The following is a 14,176-nucleotide window of genomic DNA, read 5'->3' as shown; positions in this document are numbered from 1 at the left end:
CATCCATTGTAAGATGAAGGGGTTTATGAAGACGGCTACAGAAACTGGGCTTACAATCCATCTCAGGAAGATGACATTTGACTAGAACAATTCTCAGCAGCTGTCTGGAAGACTCAGACACCAAACAATTCCACCTGTTGTTGAAATTCCACCAGCAAGGAATGCACAAAGCATCTGGAAGTCTGAACAAGACTCCAGGAAATGCAAGGGTTAGGCAAGGAGAGATACCATTGGTTTGAGAAAAGCCTCAGCTTGGTCATCCTTCTGTGACCAAGGGTTTCTTCATTCCAGTCTCTGCTACTTACGGCTGTCACAGAGTGCATTCCTTCTTTATTCCAAGCACATGGCACAAAAAAAAGAGGGTTTGACTCAGTCTTCTCTTGACCCGTTTCACTCACAGCTGAAGATAAAGTGCCAGCTAATAAACAATCCTTGCCACAGCTGGATTTGCCGCTGTCAGATTTTTGCATCTGGAGTGATGCACAGAGGAGGTTCAGTGGAACGTGGTATCCTACAGATCCAATGGTTTGTCCTACAGAGCTGATGCTGTTGTTTGCAAGAGTTGTAAAAGTTGCTCTGGTACCTCTCTACATCTTCAGGAAACGTTCCCAACAGTCTGTCACTATTTGGGGAAGGGGATTGCACCACAGTGCCAGGACTCCTCTCAGAGCTGCAGGTGTAGCTCTGAACAACACGAAAAGCAGAGTGGCCAACTCACACTGCTGTTCCTGTCTGGGCATCCAACACCACCAAGCCTGGTTGTGGTCAAAGTGTTCCTCCTTAGTGGGAAAAAGCAGGGATTACTGGAAGGGGAAGTCAAGTGTCCCATTTTTGTTTTGTTTCAGTTTTCTTAAACAGTGAGGTTTTCTTATTCAAGTGGGAAGTTTTCTTACTGAAGTGGGATTCAAGTCTTGATCCTTCAAGAGCCTTTGCAGGGCATCGGATGTGCTTTGATGGGATCCATGGACTGGGTGCTGGAAGGGGGAGATCTAAGCCACCAAAACCAGCACAAAATTCACCACAAAGCGTATCCCTTGCATCCATGTTTCCCTGAAGAATATCCCTTTCCAAAGGAGAAACTCTATTTGCTAGTTGGGCTTCCACAACCTTAGCCTTTCCCCAGTGCTCCAAAGTCATCCTCATAGTGGGATTGTTTAAACCTACAGCTCTTCCCACAGTGCCCATTCCCACTGCAGCTCCTCACTGACTCACACACATCCCTTGTCCTTCTCCAGCACCTGCTGACCTTCCCTCCTGGGATCTCTGCTGACACCCAGCCAGTCCTTTCACAGCACCACCACCCCACCTCACCCCTCCCATGTAAACTGAAATCCTTCTGGGATTAGGGAAAACTCTTCCCTTAAAGGGACTTCAACCATTCTATGAACACCGGGTGGGGCTCCTGGCACCTCCATGTTACAGTAAGATCACCATCCCATGCTGCTAGGGGAGAAACCAGGAAACCCCCGTAATTAAGCATCTTGGAAGTCAATCAAAAACTGAGAACAGGGATCAAAATTCCATCTTCCACTTATCCTCACACTCCTACATCCCAATCACCCAGGAAAAGTGCTGTACCACCAATTCCTTCTGCCCCTAAGTACTAAAAAGCAAGACAAACTACAGGATTGATTATTCCCTACCAGAACACATTGTTTGGAAACTCATTGCAGGCAGAATGAACAAACCTCAATAAACCAGTGAGTTAAATGCATTAATTATGATGGTAATATAATTAATAATAATCCAAGTTATTTAAATGTTTTAGATTAGTACTCTGTAAGAGTCCATCACAGCAGCTGACACACATGTAATGAGAAGAGGCCACTACCTAGAATTCTAAGAAAAATACTCAGATTTATTGTTCACATGACGACCAAGGAGGCATCTTGTCATTTTTAGCTTTGAAAACAAATCGCTATTCCTTAGAAATTCAGTTATTTCCAGCTGGCTGAAGCCTAGGAAGTCTCCTCTCTTTGAGCGGGTCACATTATGCCTTTTCATTAATGTTGCAGTAAGAGACACAATAGAACCAGCATCCACCAGGCAAATGACAGCACTTAGTTACACTGACTCGGAAGTAATGAAGTGAAGGTACTAGAAAGGAAAATTCCTGCTGGAAAACCATCTCCCTTTGACCTTAACCCTTGCAGAGATGGTGTCTCTGTTCTGATATTGCAGTTATCTTGAAGCAACAATTATCTTTGTGTTACTTCAGGGATTTTTCTTTTGTTAAAAACACCTCCATACACCAGTACAAGAATCTCTCTCATGTTACCACTTGGAGTATTTCCTTACAGTCCTGGCAGCTTGGAAGATTCCATGTCAGAGCAGCCTTGCACTCCTGAACCCCTGTTCAACCAGCACCTCAGGCCAGTTAACACTGACCCCCACAAGAGCCCCCTGGGGTGGGTGTGATCCCCACTGTGCAGATAAACCAAGGCACTGGTTTTCAGGTGTCAGCCACCCAAAGCAGCTGTGATTTCAATCTGTCATTATCTCCCCTGCACACGAATAAAAAGGCCTTACTTAAGGTACCTAACACAATTTTGGTTACCTATTTTTAAGTAACTGGTCATGTCCATAACTAATTTGAGGGACTAAAACCCCAGCACAGGCTGAAGGCAGGGTCCAGCCATCTCCCAGAACTCACCAGGGACTGGATCCAATTATGACTTACTCCATCTTTTTTCATTTAAAAACCATGGGAGAAATATTAACTAAATTGCATGGCAATCACTTTAGAACACATTATTTGAAAATTGTGGATAATAATATCATTTTCCCAGGCTCTTGAAAGATCCCAGCTGCTTAACAAAGCATGAAGAACTTACCTCCCAACTAGCCTGACAAGATCTCTTTGCCCAGTTGTCCTCTGACATGTGGACTCCCAGAAGTCCATGTGGCTACCACTGTAAACCTGGGAACTGCCACAAACCAAGCCAAGCAGCAAAGGGAACTCCAAATAAGTTGATCCAAATTGTCCATATCCCTGTACTCCATACCACTTCCAAATCCTCACCCCCAGCAGCAGCTTCCTTAGCTAAGAGGTAGTGACAGTAAAACCACTGAGGGGTCCAGCAATCAGGAATCCACAGGTGAATCTGTAGCACCAGAGGAGTACAGACAAAAACAAATTCTGACATAAAGAGAGTATTTGCATGACCATGGAGGAAGAGTGTTAATTTTTTTTTTTTTAAGGACAGTATTTCTGCATTAGTTACACAAATGTGTTATGCATCAGAACCAGAATCAGAAATCAGCCCACTTCAGTTTGCTACACTAACAGAAATTCAACTTTTGAGGCTCTTGAGGAACTACGTCCCTGAAGTTCTTTGAGATGTTTTCATGATTAGATTAAAAAAACAAGAAACTGTCTCAGAAAAGACCATTTTATCAGTTTTTGGCTGCAGTCACCACCTAACATAACAAACACCATTCAGCATTGTTAGAAGAATCATTTCAGGAACATGCGCAAGCCCAGGTAACAGCAAAAGATGTGAAAAATGGAGGAATGTAGGTGAATGCTGCACATAAGTTCATGACAGATGAAGTAACACTTGACTAATTCAGGAAATGAAGACATTGCTTTTTAAAAGCTCTTCAGTACCTGTCACTTGACTTCTGTTGCCTCAGGAAATAAAAAGTAAAAGGCAAGATACAACAGGGAGCTTTGAGCTTCACAATCTTAAGTTGAGCTGAAAAAAAAATTGTATTTAAGGAGACCTCACCCTTTCTTCAGAAACTAAAGCAAGTCCAAACACCTTTTTGGGCCAAACAAGATAAAGATAGCTTTCTCCTGGAAAAAGTCTTGGCATGACATCAAGTTGAAAGAATTTTATACACTGATATCAGAAGTTTAGCCATCTTAAAAGCCAGAGATCCTAAAGCCAAAGAGCAATGTATTCCATGTGTAACCTAGGAGATATGTTGAAATATATTCCCCCACCGCCCTCTTTTTTTCTTCAAAGTAGTTTTTTCTAGGCCTTTTAGAGTTTGGCTATGCATACATTTGTTCACAAGAGGGAATTTCAATCCTGCAAAACACCACAGAAGTCTACAAGATACATCCCAGAATGAGAAGTAATCTGCTTAGCAGTAGCATTTCCTTGAATCAAAACAGAGGCACAGTAGATTACATTCTTCAGCTACAGAGTCAAAAGCAACTGCAAAAACAGATGTTAATTTTCCCTGTATCTCCATTAGATGTAACTAATGTAGCATCAAATGTGTTACTCCTGACAGAAGACAAACAGATCACAACTCATCAGCTAAATGCACACACCCATCATTCTGCCACAGAACTTTCAGCTCAAGCAGGTCCCACATGTAATAATCATTCCTTGAATTAACTGTTACAAAAAATACCACCAAAGTGTGGCCTCTTCTAACAAATTAATACCTGAAAGAGCATTAACTTACTGCAAACACTACAAAATATCAGAACATTCCTAGGACATCAGAGAATAACATGGGCTGTAGGTTTGACAGGTGTATAATCTTCCATGAACGTCCATGGATTTCACTGCAACTTCTAAATTTCCCCCAAGAAGTTCCCCAAGAACTTGAGAACTGTGGAAAAGACTTGTGAAAAACACCACCATCACTATATCTCCCTTCAGTACTTCCAGCCTCTTCCCCTCTTCCAAGCAGAACAGCAGAGTGGGGTAAAGCAGAGCTTGGAACCTCCACCACCATAGCTAAATACACCCAAAAACAGAACTCAATTTTTTATTTTTGCTTTACATTTCCAAGCATCTCCCATTTGATACCATGGTAAACTGAATGGTTAATGAAATTATTTGCTCTCTTTAACTTAATGTTTACATCAATAAGCATTCAAATACAGAGTCTTACTGCAACAACAATATTGATGCTTGTATTAAAGACTGACAAAAAGAACTCAACCCAAAGGCATTACTAAGTAGTTCAGTATTTTGCAGTTTGCCTAATCAAACAGTTTTGGCTTAGCAGAGCATTCACAAAAAAAAAAAAAAAAAAAAAGAAAAGAAAAAAAAAAGAAATCAAAGTAAGAGAAAATTGACTTCTATTTCCAGTTCAACTGCTGACTGACAGGTCTCAAGGAAGCCTTTCATTTTCCAACAGTCTTCTGCCTAGACAAGGGGGATTATGCTTACTTACCACAGAGAAAGCTGAGATTTGAGAGGCATAAAGTGCTGCAGAGAAAGAAATACAGGTGCTGAGTACTATTACTCCGCAGAAAAAGAAAGAAAGCTGGTTATTTTAAACAAGAAGTTTATTTAAACAACAAGACGTTTTACTTGAAGGGAAAACTATCTAGGTTTTTTTTTTGCCTTTTTTTTTTTAAAGAGTAATTTACCCCTACTTAGACAGAGATTGCTCTACATGTAACAGCTACGTACAAAAAAGTTATAAAATTGCCCTTGGTTTTACAATGATAAAAGAAAAACATTGAAATTATCCAATCAAACAAGGTATGCAAGGTTTTTGTTTTGAACAGTGAGAGCAAAATAACTTACTGGAATATAAAGATAACTCGGCTTATTCTGTGATTCTGTAAAAGTAGAAGGAGCATGCCACTAACGGAGAGAGGGGCATTTTCACAGAACCAGTTTGTTTTCCCACCCCATCTCCATTAAATGTTGATCAAAACATACCATTGGCCATTTAGTTAAAAAAAAATATGCATTATGTCTGTGCACATCACCAGTTACTTTATGTACAATAAAAGGAATAGGAAAAAAAAAATCAGAGAGAAGAGAGAAAACTATACTGCAGTAGTCAGGATGTGGCTGAACCAAGTCTCATTTTTCTAATTGTGAAGTGTCGCCTGTGGTAGCACAGTTCTGGAGAGGAAAGTAGCAGGATCTTTTTTGTGTGTTTGTTTTAGTAAACTCCTCCTGTTTGCTGCTGGAACACATCAATTGTATCTTCATCCTCCATTTCCAACTACAGTAGAAAAAAGAAAAAAGGGCTTTCAACTCTTCTCACATCTCTACAGCAGCCTGGGTTGTTCTTACAGTTCCTGACTTTTTATGTTTATTTGCTATGCAACTTAACCAGAGCAGCCCCACTCCCCTCCACCACCATCCCTTTGTACATTTAACAAAACTCACTAACTCAAAAGCAAAGAAACATCACAGAAAAAAAATGCCAATTGATAACTGTTGACCTAGAACAAATTCTAGTACTAACTTCAGGGTACACTGTGTGACTCCTAAGAAATAGATTTATAATATTTCATTTCTGTTGCCTGCTTTGCTATTGCACCTTTGTTCTCCTATTTACTCCCTCCGTTTACCTTAGAACATTGCCACAATTCCACTTGGCTGCTGCTGCTCAAATGGCTACAGCCCTGGGGAAGCAGACTGGAATTAAGGCCTCTGCCCAACCAGGCAGTAAAACCAAGAATCATCAAGCACAAAAAAATTAAAAACACTTTGCATGTAGCCATGTAACAAACTGCCAGTGAGGAGCAGAATACTTCATTAATATAATTCTCTTTTTTCACCCTGATTTTTACAGTTGATATTCCTGGGATGTTAATGGCACCTACTGACAAAATCTGTACCAAAACTGAAGGAACTGCTGTAACTAATGCAAGTTATATTTCTAAACAGACTCAGCTGCTGCTCAGGAAATCAAACTGGTCTATGCCATTGACCACAGATATAAACAGACTGATCTGAGCTTCAGCAAAACATGGCTGGAGAGAAAAATCATCCTGTTGCCTCAATTATCAGTTTTCCAAGTTAAAAAGTTACACAGATTGGGGCCATAAGACACACAATCTTTGAAGCAACAGCTTAGAAAATTCAGAACTAAAAACTAAAGTCCATTATTTCCTAACAAGTGGTTCTGAAGAGCAGATAGAACTATCACTTGGTCAAGCTGATTAAACACAGCTCCATGGAGCAGGACAGAAAAATGCTCCACAGCCACAGGGAACCATTCTGTTCTTGGAATGGCCTTCATTCAACTACTTACAGACAACCCAAACTTCACCATATTCATTAATTTTATGCTGCTGAAAACAGCTTCAAATTACAAACAGAAAAGTACTTTTGTATTACAAATGCAAGCTTGCAAACAGGATCTCTGATAACATCCTGGCAAGCTTTTATATAAAAAATAAAGCCATTGCTTCAAGAAAAACTCAATTCTTAACTTACCATCCTTATCTCAGAGCCATGACCTAATAAAGTGAAAGTTTTACAGGACTCACCATCTGTACACTGTACTTAATTTTTTTGTTTTATTACTACAGTGATACAGATTTATTATTCAAAACCCTAAATAAAGTCCTGTATTCCATTTCTAATAATCCTAAACTAGTTACACCAAAATAATGATTAAAAAAATCCAGTTCTATCAGTAATATACACATTCACATAAGTATTTGATAGGAAACAGAAGCATCAACTCCTGCAGTGAATTTCAAGTAGTTCTTTAGCCTTGCTTGTGCTGTTTACCTGTGCAGGTGTGTCTGTTTCATTAATTGGCTGCCCATCGAACCGGAATCTGATTTGCCTCATTGACAACCCCTGGACAAAGAGAAGCAACACAAAGGGAAATAAATCTGGTGTCAAAGTACTCAGTAGTTTACTCTTGAACTTATCACTGAATTGCAGCACCATCATTAAAAGCCACCATTATGCAGGACCGAGATTCTGTTCCCCCCTCATGCCCTGACTTTTAGGCATTTCACTCCAAATCCCTGCAATCTGTTTTGTATTAAACATTGCATTGTGTCCAACAACTCATGAGAAGCAACAGTGCCCCCACTGACTGAGTTAAAATAAAGCCATTTCTGCTACACCCCAAAGGCCAGCAGGTTTATTGTGCTTTTGAGTAATTCACTTAAAAACTAGGTGCAACGCTCTAGGTAACATGAACAGTGATACTCAATACTTCTTTTTGATCTTCTCCAAAGAAAAAGGTATTCTGAAATATTTCTTCCAGAAATGCAACAACAAAATTAGTCTTCAGCAGCAAAGAGCAAGCAATGGGAACTTTTTGACCTCCAATTCCTATTATCAAGAAATCAATGTATCAAAGTTTTTCCGTGCACAGATGGAAAAAATGAAGGAATTTTCTACTTCCACAAATTACCCAGCAGTATTCTAGATAAGCATTTCTACCACACAACACTCATTTTGCTGGCCTCTTCCATCCCTAGAAGAACATCTCTCATTCTCACCTGAGCCAACAGACTGAAAAATGTAACTTGGGAGTAACAAACAACCTCTTCGACTGATAACATCAGCTCCAAAATCACCAGTGAGTTTTCCAAGGTATTTTATAGCACCCCACATTCTGCAAGGGCATGTCAGTGACATGTGGGGATATAAACTTCCTTTCCAGTTCTATCCATTCTCTCCAGAGTATCTAAATAGCCAAGAAGCCCAGTCTGGTTTTGAAGCCAATCCAATGGATTGCAGTGTCGTGCTTTGGCATCTCTGAGTTAGAAGAGAAGCCTTCATTCAGCCTGGCAAGAGCGGATGTCACACACAACAGAAAACAATGTAGTAATTATTTCTGAGGAGTAGATTTGTCAGGAAAAATATTTTAATAAATGTGAGTAAACTTTTTTTTTTTTAATTAACTTTACAGTTCACAGCAAAATGTCTTCTCCAGCATGACCAAGACACTGCAGTGTTCACTCAGAACATCATCTGATCTAAGGAAACTGTGTGGCTCAGTCTCATGGCAGCAACACATTTCTGCACAGCAACATTTGGTTCGAGCCCTTTTCTGTGACATTGTGTTTCTTAAAACACGTATTTCCTATTCCCAGTGTGTTGGTTTTTTCCAGGTTCATGACAACTTTATGAACTAAATAAATGTTAGCTGAAAACATACTGAAAAACTGTACTTTGGTGAGCTTAGTGTCCACAACACATGAAGTAGGGTCCATGGATGATTTTTTCACCACTTAAAATAATCACAAAATACTCTTGATCTTCTCAACAGATCACTCAAGTTTAGCTACTTCCATTTTAAATCTACTACACACAACAGATGATTATCATCCTTTATAGCTGCTAAGTTCTCTACCACCTCTCCAAAATTAAATCTAAAGTCCACAGTTTAAGGATTTAAGCTGGGGTGTACCTAGTTAGGTAAATAAATACATGAATAAAATCTAACTTTTAGAGACATGCAATACAAATGTTTTTAAGCAAAATTTCAGAAGTAAGCACCTAAGAAATAAAATTTAAAGACAAATCCACCTACATAAAAATATTCTTTGGATACTTACTGCTTACAACTGAGATCAGAAAAAAAGTCTCCCATTCTCAAGATTGACTGATTTTTCCCCTCCAATCTGGGGGTTTTTTGCTGGCTTTGATTTTGTTTTCCTTTAAGCAGAGTAAACATTTTGGCAATCTAAGACAACTTAGTATGTTATTTTTGTTTGTTTCAGAGTAACTAGAAATGAATGATACTTTTAAAATCTTATTTCCCAGGACTTTATAGACAAATAACTAATCCTCAAACTCCCTGAATGTCAGATATAACTGCACTCTACGACTGGAAAAAGCAACATAGTGATTTGCAAAACGTAACAAGTTTGTATGACTGAGGCAGGAAAAACAAACTCACAGCTTCCAACACTCACAAATTTCTCCTCAGAACACTCATACAAGAACATATTCATATGTTCAGTAAGAGCTGATTTTTCCTGTCTTTACTTCTATTCTGTTGTGGCACAGAGTAAACTGAAGAGGTTTTACTACTCTCTGTGTGATTTACAGGGGTTTTTTTCCTGGTAATGAAATAGTTGCTCCAATATGTTATACTGACTTTATTGTAGTAATAGTAAAACTGAATATTTGTGTTAAAAAAATTAAAAATTCACAAATTCTAAACACTTCTGTAGAGCTAGAACTTTTTAAAGGCAGACAGTAATTTAAAAAAATCATGGATAACAAAGACAAAATTTCCCTGATCAGATGTTTCAGAAGGAAGAGTTCCATAGCTCTACTCAAACAGGTGTTTTTAAAACTTGCAATAGCTGCTTGCTGCCTCACAGACTGGCTGCAGCTGCCACCACATCAGCAAATACAGGGGATTTGTCTCTCAGAAGATTCATTTGTCAACCAGGCCACAAGAGAAAAAAACAAAGCTCATCATTAAATGTACAAGCTCCTTCTCAAGGCAACTTCTCATCTCACTACAATTAAGCTAATAAATCAGAAGTCAATGACCAGTCCAGGGAGTTACTCAGAGCTGTAAAAATCCCTGATTATCACTCAACTCTCTGTCCTCTAAGTTCATCCCAAACCCACCCTTTCCACACTAATATTTCTGAGCAGTAGAGCTGCAGTTACCTCCCAAAAGGCTCCACCTATAAATGCAGATTTCACACATGACAACAGATCTTTATTTCACCCGTTTCCTGTCACAACCTTCTCAGTCCTCCCTGTAACAAACCCCAAGGACAATACAATTCCCACAGCACAATTAGTTTCTGTTCAACGTCTATCATTTTGCATATTTACTTAAGTTTTAAGACTTTAACTGTCTTCCTCTATCCCTGTGGAGAGCAGTTCTCCCCCAGACACCGTTTTCCTGAGATCATACCTGTCGTTCACAATAGGCTTTCATTAGTTTACTAAGTGGTGTGTGCCTCTTAATCTTAAACTGCACCACAGACCCATCTTGCCCTGCCACCTTCAGATTAATGTGGTCATTGTTTTCAGTCTTCACTCCTTCCTGTGGAGGAAATAAAAGAAAAAAAAAATAACCAACACTTTGTAAAAAAAGGTATGAAACAAGAAGTTAACATTTTACCAAAGTGCAACAGGTTATTAATAAGGAGGAAATAAAGATATTATAGCTATTTACTGACTGGAAACCTTGAATTAGGGAATAAAGGTCAGTACTTTTCAGCTGAAAATTTAAAGAAAAAAGCGACATACAAAAAAAAAAAAAATCTGATATTAGCTGTCATCCTGCAGACTGGAAATTTAGCAATGAAGAATTACCAGGCCAGGCGTTCAAAACAGATGTTAAAAAAAAAAAAAAAAAAGTTATTTCTATCAAAAGCAAAACAATGTGCAACACCAGTGCTCCCTCTGAAAGGAATTAAGTTACCTATAACTATGATCTGTTATATCTGATTTGTATTATAATAACTGTGATCCCAACCAGCACCAAGGCTCTTTCTCATTGCATCTCAAACTTTCTCCTACCGTTTGACATACTTATTAAAAAAACTTTACAGATACTTTAAAGGGCTACATTTGAAATGGTGATAAAACCTGAAGCGGCCCAAGTCGTCTTCTTCAGAAAACGTTTAAAAAAAAACCCACATCAAGCAGCCCGACCCTCTCGGAGCGGAAAACTGCGGAGGATCAACTTCCAGCTCGGTCCCTCGTGTTCTGGCCGGCCTCAGGGCAGAGGGACGGGGATCGGGGCTGTCCCGCTCCGGGGGTGCCCGGCACCCCCATCCCAGCTTTGTTTTCCCTTTTTTCTGGGAGCCGGGTCCCGCCATGTGTCAGCCCGCGCGCGGCCCCGCGCCCTCCGCCACTTCGAACTCGGTTTAAAAATCGTGTGGGGGAGGAAAAAAAAGGAAGGAGGGGGAGGGAGAAGAAGGAAAAAAAAAAAAAAAAAAAAAAAAAAAGCTACCCCCAAAAAAAAAAAAAAATCCAACCCCCCGGCGGCGGCCGCTGTTAATTCCTGCCGTGCGGAGCGGAGCCCCCGCGGCTCCCCCGGCCCCGAGTGGGGCCAGAGGCGGCACAAAGGGGCCGGAGCCGTGAGGGGACCGTGAGGGCAGCGGCTGCCGAGGCGGCCGGCGGGGATGCTGCGGCCGCGGAGGAGGAGGAGGAGGAAGGCAGCAACAACCGCCTCCAGACCTGCCTCTCTCCCCGCGGAGGGCGGGAAGGCGGCCCGGGCTCGCCCCCCCTCTCCCCGGGGATCCCCCGCCCGCCCCGGGAGCCGCGGCCTCGGCCCCCCCCACCCGCGCAGGAAAATGGCGCGCAAAGGCGGCGCGGGGGCTGCGGGCCGGGGCCGCCGCCTGAGGGGCCGAGCGCGGCGGCGGGAACTGCGGAGCGCGCCGGCCTCACCTTGGGCTTCTCGTCGGCCATGGCGAGTCGGCGATGCGGGGGCGGCTCGGAGCGCGCACAAAGGGGGGGCAGAGCCGGCCGAGCGCGGCGGAGAGAGGGAGAGAGAGGGACACAGAGAGAGGGGAAGGCGGGGGGGCCGGGAGCGCGCACGCACAGCCGCGGGGCCGCGCCTTGCCCCGTGCGTGCGCGCACCCGCCGCGCTTTCCCCTCCCCCCCGGGCGCGTTCCCGCCGCCCATTGGGCCCCGGCGCGCGGGGAGGGGGCGGAGCCAGGGCCTGGCGGGGGAGGTGAGGCGGGAGGGAGGGGGAAAGGGGGGGCGGAGGGAGCGCGCGCCCGCCCCGCGGCCGTTACATAACGCGGCGGCGGCGGGAGGGGAGGGGCGCGCGCGCGCCCGCGGCCACGCTGCCCGCGCGCTGCGTGCGCGCGCCCCCGCCCCGCCCCGCGCGGCGGGCATTGTCCTTCGCAAAATGGCCGCCGGGTCGCCCTCAGAGCCCCGCACCGCGCCTCACTCCACACCCTTCCCGAACACACCTTCCCCTGGCCATCCCCGGCATCCTTGGCCCCCTCAAATCTTTAAATCTCCTCAAATCTCCTCAAAGCTGCCGGGCCGCCTGCCACAGCCCCATCAGTGCCTCGTCAGTGCCTCACATGGGGTTCTCCACACACACCTCCCCACGACCACCCCCAGCCCGACTGAACGGGCTGCCCAGGGAGGTGGTGCAGTCCCTGTCCCTGGAGGTATGTGGGGGAAGCGTGGACGTGGCACTCAGTGCTATGCTCTGGCTGACAAGGTGGTGTTGGGGCACAGGTTGGACTCCCTGAGTTCAGAGGCCTTTTGCAACCTCATTGATCCTGTGATGGTTCTGTGATGACCCTTGTCTGTGGGTCATCAAATCTCTCCCTCCTGCTTGTGTCCCTCGCTGTGTTATGGAGGACGCTGATGGTGTGGCAGCCCCCTGAGACTGTGGGCTGTCCCGGTGAAGGGGGTTGTTCTGGGAGAGATGCCATGTCTGTGAGGGAACCGAGCTCCTGCAGCACCCCAACAAATACACTACACAAATTATGCTACATAAATCAGAGGATATACCACCAATGATGTGATTTCTTAAAGTTCATTCCGATGGAAGGGAGGAGGCAATTCTCAGTAACTTCAGAGATCTCACAGGTTCACACAAAACAGTTCCTGTGTCTTTTTTCATCAGCATTACGCCTGCCACCATAATATGCCAAATGCTTCTCTATATAATGCAGATGGAAAAGAAACACCACAAAAATGATCCCTGTCAATCCCTCAGGGATAGATTTTCCAGGTGGACATCATTCCACATCAGTGCTGCTCTGTGTGGGAACATGCTGGGTTGTGACACCGAGGTGGCCGTGTGGTCACACACCCCCTGCTCCTGACAGGACAAAACTTTCTGTACCATTTCAGAGATGTTCCTTGTCCAGAGTAAACTGCTCACGTAGTGAAATGTCGACTGAAGAGAAACTTCACTTACTGGTAGAGCTGCAGATTTGCTTTTCCCTGTCAGTTCTGGTCCCTCTCCTCTGCCTTTGTCATGTTACTTCACATTCCAGCTCCTCCCTTCTGAGCACAGATTGCATTTTTACTGCAATTTTCTGGAAATTGCAGAAGAGTAACACCCACTGGGCAGAGGAAGTTGAAACCAAGCCTTTATCTGAGTCCATGGTTGAGAAAATGGCACAGCCACGGCCCTACCTGAGGCCCAGGCAGCCATGACCCTACCTGAGGCCCAGGCAGCCACCTGAGCTTCCACAAAACGTGGGCAATGAAGTCTTTTACCATCCGTTTCAGTCCAAAATTTAGCCTGAAATTTCATAGAACCTTTTAGTTTTAGTATTTTGCTCCTCCTGAAGGGTCTTTATGAGTCAGTTCTGAAAAAGTCCCAGGCACTGAAATGTTCAGTTTGACCCAAGAAGGCAACAGATGTTGTTTCAAATTGTGACTGCGACTCAAACAGATCCTCCCTTGAGCTCTGCTTTCCACACCTACCTGTGTCAATTTACTTGATTTATCATCAAAAGATCAATCAGTTGATCCTGCCTGTTTTCTCTGTGTTGAATTACTCATGGTATTATTTTTCTATTTGTTTAAGGTAATGG

General features: G+C 43.3%; 1 protein-coding gene across 1 annotated transcript; it reads right to left on the bottom strand.

Moving 5' to 3' along the window:
* Positions 1–4,815: 4,815 nt before the first annotated feature.
* SUMO2 (small ubiquitin like modifier 2) lies at positions 4,816–12,233 on the bottom strand. The gene is made up of 4 exons (XM_082294364.1): positions 12,054–12,233; positions 10,570–10,701; positions 7,455–7,526; positions 4,816–5,931 (listed from the first exon to the last, which is right to left on the bottom strand). Exons 1-4 carry the CDS (start codon positions 12,072–12,074, stop codon positions 5,869–5,871), a joined length of 288 nt encoding a protein of 95 aa, XP_082150490.1. The 5' UTR covers positions 12,075–12,233; the 3' UTR covers positions 4,816–5,868.
* Between the last annotated feature and the right edge of the window lie 1,943 nt (positions 12,234–14,176).

The sequence above is a fragment of the Coloeus monedula genome, assembly GCF_965178545.1.
Source record: "Coloeus monedula genome assembly, chromosome: 19".
Taxonomy (NCBI): Eukaryota; Metazoa; Chordata; class Aves; order Passeriformes; family Corvidae; genus Coloeus; species Coloeus monedula.
This window is presented reverse-complemented; position numbering and strand designations above follow the sequence as displayed.